The sequence below is a fragment of the Mandrillus leucophaeus genome, unplaced genomic scaffold (genome assembly GCF_000951045.1).
Source record: "Mandrillus leucophaeus isolate KB7577 unplaced genomic scaffold, Mleu.le_1.0 Scaffold71, whole genome shotgun sequence".
Taxonomy (NCBI): Eukaryota; Metazoa; Chordata; class Mammalia; order Primates; family Cercopithecidae; genus Mandrillus; species Mandrillus leucophaeus.
The window spans coordinates 4,403,404-4,411,549 of record NW_012107697.1 but is presented as its reverse complement, the minus strand read 5'-3'; the positions used below and the strand labels follow the sequence as shown (position 1 = coordinate 4,411,549).

General features: G+C 37.3%; 1 protein-coding gene across 4 annotated transcripts in view; it reads right to left on the bottom strand.

The window, feature by feature from the left end:
- Positions 1-3,916: 3,916 nt before the first annotated feature.
- The window catches only part of SC5D (sterol-C5-desaturase), a 21,462-nt gene continuing 17,232 nt past the window's right edge, over positions 3,917-8,146 (bottom strand). For all 4 annotated transcript variants that reach the window (XM_011964983.1, XM_011964982.1, XM_011964985.1 and 1 more), the window contains 2 exons: positions 6,057-6,157; positions 3,917-5,492 (listed from right to left, as the gene is read on the bottom strand). In XM_011964983.1, coding sequence (XP_011820373.1) covers positions 5,037-5,492; positions 6,057-6,157 — 557 coding nt within the window. In that variant the 3' untranslated portion in view covers positions 3,917-5,036. The remainder of the gene's footprint in view (positions 5,493-6,056; positions 6,158-8,146) is intronic.

The following is an 8,146-nucleotide window of genomic DNA, read 5'->3' as shown; positions in this document are numbered from 1 at the left end:
TTCATGGCACATGTCAAGGGGCCAAGTTTCCATCTAAATAAATGGCTTAATCAGTTAAATTATAATAGAGGAAGATACTTATATATATATACACACACACACATATATTTATTTTTAGAGATAGCGTCTTGCTCTGTCACCCAGCGTGGAGTGCAGTAGTGCAATTATAGCTCATTGCAGCCTAAAAGAGGAAGATATAACAAAATTATTCAAGAAATGAACAAAAGCCTATGGTATGAATGCTTTCCAACTGAGTGATTAACTTTTGATATGCTATTTTGTGTTTACGTCTGAATCGTGAGTTGTCAAGTGTTTAGAAAAACCTGTCAAGTACGCAAGTCTGCCTTTTTGGTAGTTGGATCAAAATATTAAATCTCTTATCAAATGTTTAAGAAAATGTGATTAATAAAATATGTAAGTGGTATTAAATGTTCAGGATAATTGGAATTTGCAAATTGTTAAAGAAATGGTAATGTAATTTCTCATTTTTATCAAATTTACTATTCTTATGATGTCTTCAAGTTGAGCTTAGATTTTAAAATGCTATATTTTAAATGTATTTTAATAAAGCAAATATTAAAACAAGTATTTTTCTTTCCATACCAAAAGCCTGCCTTGACAGTAAAGCTTGTTGACACATGGTTCAAACACTTCCTTCCTGCCTTTCTTGAGAAATTCATTCTGCTTTTCAAGGAAGGTATGTTTCTATTTTATCTGCAAACCTTATAAACTGGCCTTATGGTTTATAGCAATATAAAAACACACAAAGTGATGCATTTTTTTAAATGAAATCCTGTAACACCACCAAATGTATGTATTTTACCTCTCTTACAAAGATAACTTATAGTAAATAATGTTAACAATGTTAGTTTTACTTATACGATTTTTCTCTGTACCCTCTATCTCTACTTCACCTCAATGTCTTTCACCCTCCAGTTTTAAGGTGAAAATATCTAGGCTTCTGCCCTCTGCAACTGATTTCTATTGAGGGCCTATCGAGGTATAATGACAATAATCATTGAATCTAGAAAAAAAAGCATCAAGCACAATTTACATGAACAACAGCTTCAGTTGACATTTAACTGAATGCTTCTAACTTATTTAATCTTATTAGATAGGCAGTGTTTTACTCAATTTACAGACGGAGAAACCAGGATTGTGCAACTTGCAAGTGGCAGAGCCCTGTTTATCTCCAAAGTTCCTGTTCCTCTGAGGTGAAGTTATAGATTAACCTCCCAGGTTTGCCCTTTCTTGATGTAACTAACTAATATCTTTGAGGATCTTTTTTCTTTTACCCAGAGTGCTAAGTGCTGAGCATACAGATTCATTCAACTCTCTAACCAGTTCTTGTATTACTGATTCATCTGTGGTCAAAATCTGGGGTACTGGTGGGTTTTGTTTGCGAACAGTTATGACTTTGAGTGACCAAAAAAAAACAAAAAAAAGTTTATCCTTGATGTAGGGACCATGTTTGATTTCTCCTTACTTCCCCTTTTGACCCCTCCAAGGCACTCAGCAAATGTCAGCTAATGAATAAATGAGGAAAAAAAACCTGTTGGCTAAAAAGACAGCATCAGAAGAGAATTTGTACCTAGTGCAGTGCTTGGCGCCTATCAGGGATTTATTAAACATATATTGAAGAGAATGACATTTCTGCCATTTTATTAATAAATTCAACAAAGTATTTATTGAACTTTAACCACGTCTTGGGCGTTTTTTAAGGATGAGTGGTTTAATACAATGATGATTCAGACACGGTCTCTACTTCCAAGGAATCTGGCATCTAAAATAGATAAGACGCACATAAAATAGGTGATAGCAGTTAAGTGCTGAAATAAGACTGCCATTCAAGTGTCATGAATTTGAAGAAGTTGGGAAGATCAGGAATGGAAGTTTCCTCCCCCTTTTCTTAGTCCATTCGTACTGCTTTAACAAAGTATCTTCAACTCGGTAATCTATAAATAACAAATTTATTTTCTTACAGCTCTGGAGGCTGGGAAGTCATGCTTAAGCACCAGTGGGTTTGGTATTGGCTGAGTTCCCGGTTTCTGCTTTCAAGATGGTACCTTGTTGCCGGGTCCTCACGTCAGAAGGGACAGAAGAGCTCACCAGTTGCTTCACACCTCTTTTCAAGTCATTAATCTCAGAGCCCTCATGACTTAATCACTTCCTCAAGGCCCCACCTCTACATCCTATCTCACTGGCGAACCTATTTCCACATATGAATTTTGGAGGACACATTCAGACCACTGCACCCCTCGAGTTCGTTAATGTCTTTCAATATCTTTCTTCATGCTCTCTGTGGCAATCTCATGGTTTCAAACTTTTCTTCTATCTGGGTTAATCTCAAATATATTTGTTCTCAGTCATCTCCCTATAGTTTCCATCTTTCTCCCAGACCTCCTCTCTACATAAATAACCTGCATACACTGTAAACTCCATGAATCAAAAAACTGAACTTGTGTAATTCTCTTCCAAATCTGTCCCCAGCTTCTAGAAGATGGGAGGAAAACATGATACAGGGGAATGAGGAAATTCACTCGGTATTGCAGAGACAGGAAGACAAAGACTCAGTCTCTGGGTTTCTGAAAGGTCTTCTCGAGCCATATCCACCCACTTCTCAATTTCTACCACGAAAGTAGAAAACGTAACCTTGATTTTCACTTTCTGTCTTGTAACTATAAAAGGTTTCAAAGTCACCTGTAGAAGGTAATTTGGGTCCTCACTTCCATGAATATTCTCTGACTTCCTCTAATAGAAAATAGGAGAATGTGGCAGTAGTGTATGTTAAAATGTTAGGACTCCTTAACATAAACGCTGCTTTAAGAGACCAGAATTTGAGATGGGTGAAAGGGCAGAGGCAAGTTTGATTATTCCTAACACCTATGAGGAAGCCTCTGTCCTCCCCATAGGAAGCTGTCCTTTCTTCTCTATTAGTTATACAGGAATAAGAATCTAGAGAAAGCTTTAACATTCATAATTGGAGTTACAGAATTAAAGACACTGAGACGATTAGCATGTGGATAACCTGAAATACTTCACGGCTCATTCACCATTTCAACATCAAGAAGAGGGGAATAAACACCACAAACATGGCAATAGGCCAGCTGCTCAAAAAAATGGTGCCCCCTTCCTCCCAGGCACACAGCTGGACACACTTTCCAAAATCTCTCTGGTGGGCCATGTGACTGAGTTCTGTCCAAAGGAACATGGGCAGAAGAGATCTGCACCACTTCCAGGCCTCACCCGTGAACATTTCCCACGCAGACTTTTCCTTCTTTCCCTATGTGCTCCTTCAACAAAGAGGGCTCTATGGACTGAGGGAAAGGCAGAGCCCCAAGAGGAAGGAGCCGGGGTTGCAGAATGACTAGGTGGAAAGCTGTCCACTGACCACAACATCCACATGGGACATTATAGGAGAGAGAAATAAACCTTGGAATAGTGACTTAACTTCTTTGGGTCCTAGTCTCCGGGCAAAGAGGAAAAGCTCAATAAATATCAGCTGTCATTATATGAGGAAATAAAGTTTACTTCTCCTTAATTTCCTTTTCTTAGGCAAGGTGGAGCACCGGGGGCGAGTGGGATTAGTGAAACGTATTAAATGACGTTTGCCCATTACAAAATACTAATTGGTACATTTAAATAAGATGACGTTGTGACAATAACACACAGATTAAAGACATTTTCTTCTGGATCCCAGACATTAGATTTTATGACTGATTTCTTGCTAAAACACTCAAGTCTAGTTAAAATGTGAAATATCAACAGAATGTGGTACCCACTTCTTTCTCCCCGTGACACTGAGTATTATCTGGGGCTGTTCTGAAACACATTTAACAATCCATATCATTTCTGTGGCTTCCAATTGACAAAATCTGTACAAAGAATACTCTGTGCTGCTCTACTATTTAACTGATACAGTTTAATTATAATCAACTTTTATTGATTTTACATAAATAGCTTATCGAATGCCTTTACAAACTATGTTTTTGCAATATATTTATGTTACAACACACATTTCCTTATGAAAGTATTTGTCAAATCTTTTTGCAGAGGAAGTAGGTAAAAGTGAGGGGAGAAGAAGAGGAATAAGATTTTAAAACTAATCGTCAGCAATGGGTATTTGGCAATTATTTCCTTTACAAAAAAATCACAGGTTTGTAACTTTGAAACATCAAAAGTGTAGTCCATCAATTTAATTAAAAAATCAGTAGTGCCTAATATATCATCTGGGCATCAATTTTTTAAAAAATATATCCAGATTCACATATTTTTACTCTTATTAAATAATGGTTTTAAATAATAATCACCACCATGTTTAGTTATATAATACCAGATCTGGATTAAATCATGGTGATAGATATTTTTAAATTCCAATTTATTTATTAATCAGTAAAATGTAACAGTTGACAGTGTGCCCAGAGAACGAGCCTCCTATGTGTAGGAAGACGATAGTCTTATTACACCTGCCATCAATTAGGTCAGTTACATAGCTGCTAATGTATCCGAATTTTTTTCCACACTGATGTTTTGACTTGAATAAAGTACTACAAGTTATCATTATCAAACCAACATGGAAGAATTAACCATTCCTGAAACAATAAACAATCTTTATATTAGTATTTCTTGGTTATGGTGCTTAGTCTTGGTATTATTCAGCACGATGATTCTTCCTAAAAATGAGTGGATTAAGGCAAATGCATATAGCCTAGTCTCCTCAATAATTTATTCTCTATCTTATTTCTAATTGTTGTTGAGGCTACACAAACTACAGATCTGCTGCTAGAAAGATACAAGTTGTCCCCTGAACAACATCTGGCATTTTAAGCGTAAGATTAAAATCCTGATGTTCACAGCATCTTCTCCTGGACTGCCCCTATGATCATTCCCCAGCAGTGCCCACAATGCTCATTTCCAAATGATACCATTTGCTTACTATGTATCTTGGCTGTATGGAGATTATTTTTTCCTTATTAAAAAAAAAGAAATATGATATTTCCTTCTTTGTCATTACTTAGGAATAACTGGGCAATAATCTATTCAGTCTTTGTAAACTCTCCATTGAGTAATTTTTCATTCTTACAACCATTCCCTGCATGGCTGCTGTACTTTCCCTCTGTCATCTCCTTCACATAACTGAGCGGTCCCTTCCCCTCAAAGGAGGAAGGATTTTTGAATGAGCCTCCAATCCTATCCCACAGAGTGAAATATTGTCCATAATTATAGTCAAAGAACATATGATGGTCTGTATGATGAGCTGAGCCATTAATAAATGGCTGTAAGATTTGGGGGACACGAAAATCACCATCATGAATGGAAATTGTCCAGATATTAACCAAGATGTACAGACTTAAATAAACCACCTTGTGTAATGGAAAGATAAAAGGGTATATATGGTAAGGTAGACTCTGAAGAAAGCCATCAACAGGGTGAAAAGCATGACTTGCAAATGGAGTAGGAATCTTCCAAGTATGGTGAGGTTTATGTAGGCGCTACAGAAGAAAAGGACACAATTAGCACTGCAAACTTTACCCCACGCAACATTCAACTTAGCTTCTCATACTCATGTTGGAAACGACCTAACTAACATATCCTGTAAAAATCAGCAAAATTATTCTATAACATGTCCTTCTTTGCCCTAAAACAGTATAATTTTATATGGATTTATGGGTACAAATGCAGTGGTGTTCCATGGATATACTGCATAGTGGTGAAGTCTGGCTTTTAGTGTACCCAGCACCTGAATAATGCACATTGTACCCAACAGGGAGGGTCTCATCCCTCACTCCTCTCCCATCCTCCCACCTTCCGGAGTCCCTAAAGTCTACTGTTCTCTCTGTAAGTCCATGTGTACCTGTTGCCAGAACAGAAGAACTTTAAGACAGCCCCTTAGACCTATAAAGAATATGAACAAAATGCACCCTGTACCTGTTATGATTATGGCTAGACATTTAATATGGTTAGAGGAAATTCTTGGAAATAGAGAATGGAATTTATAACCATACATTGCTGAAATGTGTAACCTTTTTTTCTCTTTTCCCCACAAATGACTTTACCTTATATACCAGTCTATGATGAAGGCCTCTGTGAATCCAGTAGATGAACATGTCAGTGAAAAAGAGGAAAGATATGATACTAATGATGAGTTCAAACAATCCTAGAAAAGAAAACGGGAAACAGAAGAATCAAAACTCAGCTCCTAGGATTAGAGTTCACTTTTCACATGTCCATCTAAGCGTAAAATGGGATCCTAGACTCGAACACTATAAACGATCTGTTTCGGCTAATTCAATATATTATAAAAACTAATCTCTCCTGGCTTCCTGGAATCTGGTCATTTCCTCATTTCTCTCTCATAAGTACTTGAAACGTTCTACCTAAAGTACTTCTTAATTAAACCATGAAGATATTTATGAGACAGGATACTCCTAAGACATCTTTATTATTTAAATCTCTGGGAATCATCACTTCCTTCATATTAATCTTCCTAAAACCCATCTTTACACATTATCTCCCTGCTTAAAATTTACTTCCCACTAAATACTTTAAATTTAGCATTTACTCCGCACTCCAGCCCTTTTGGATCTTTCCAACCTCATCACTCCTGTATTCCTGCTCTAACTGGGCAGGTTTACTCAATATCTTCCCACTATCTTGGAAGTCTTACCTCTGTACCTTTCCTCACAGGGGTTCAAGAACCTAAAATGCCCTCTCTTCCTTTATTTTTACTCATAATCATATCCATTTTTCAAAGCCCAGCCAATACAGTACCCCAGTATATAATTTTTTGTCCCATCTTCTAAATAATTTTTTTTTTTTTTTTTTTTGAGACAGAGTCTTGCTCTGTCGCCCAGGCTGGAGTGCAGTGGCACAATCTCTGCCTCCTGGGTTCAAGGGATTCCCCTGCCTCGCCCTCCCGCGTAGCTGAGACTACAGGTGTGCACCACCACACCCCGCTAATTTTTTGTATTTTAGTAGAGATGGGGTTTCACCATGTTGGCCAGGATGGTCTCAAGCTCCTGACCTCATGATCCGCCTGCCTCAGCCTCCCAAAGTGCTGGGATTACAGGCTTGAGCCACTGCGCCCAGCAATAACTGACTTCTTAAAGAGCAGGGTGCTGGTGCCAACAAGCGTGAGTCCAAGTCTCAGATCTACCACCTACTCGTTACTGAAACTCTCTGTACACCTCACTGACTCACCTATAAAAGGAGTATAGTGATACTATCTATCTCGTAAAATTGTAGGAAAACAATGCACTGATTCTTGTGAAGAGCTGAGAACTGTCACTGACACATTATCAGCCTTCAAAAAATACTGATTGTTTTTCACATACTAGATCCTAGAAATGTGTCTTGAAAAAGTTTCAAAATTTCACCAAAGTTTAGTCACTACAGGACTGTTTATACTATAAAAAAGGGTAACAATCTGAAGGTCTAACAATTAGGTATCATTTACATAACTTATGAATATCCACACAGTACTATGACTAATATATTACATAATCTCAAAGATTTTTTGACATGAAAATACAGCCATGTAAGTTGCTAAGAGAAACAAAATGCAGAGCCCAAACCACTGTGCACCTCAGGACTTCATTTGTGAAATGTAAACAATGAAGTATAGAGGCGCAGAAAAGCGGGTGGGTCGTGTGCCAGAAGAGTTACAGTTTCTAAGAAGCAGGATAATGGATTTAAAACCTCTGTAGTTTTTAACTTTCAGCAATTATCATAAGCTACTCAAGTGTTTTTTAGAAGGTTGAATTCAATAATTAATAGAAAACACATGCAAGGACCCATCTCTGATCACTCCAATCTTCCGCCAGACACAATCTCATCTACAACAGACTTTTAGATTGATGGAAAAACTAAAGAAACGCACATGTGGCAAGACATGAACACATGAAAATAGAACATTAAAAACAATCAGATAATTTGTAATTATTTTAAAAGATAAAATAAAAAAAAGAGGCAGGTTTTTTTTTTTTTTTTTAAGGAAACTATGTCAAACCACAGAGGCCAAAAGCCTGACACTCGTGTGATTTACTTACCATATGGAAACTCTCCTAGGTCATCATGTAATTTGCTGTAACCTCTTAACTCCAGCAGGAACACTGGAACAGTAAAAATACTTATCACTGGCAATGCC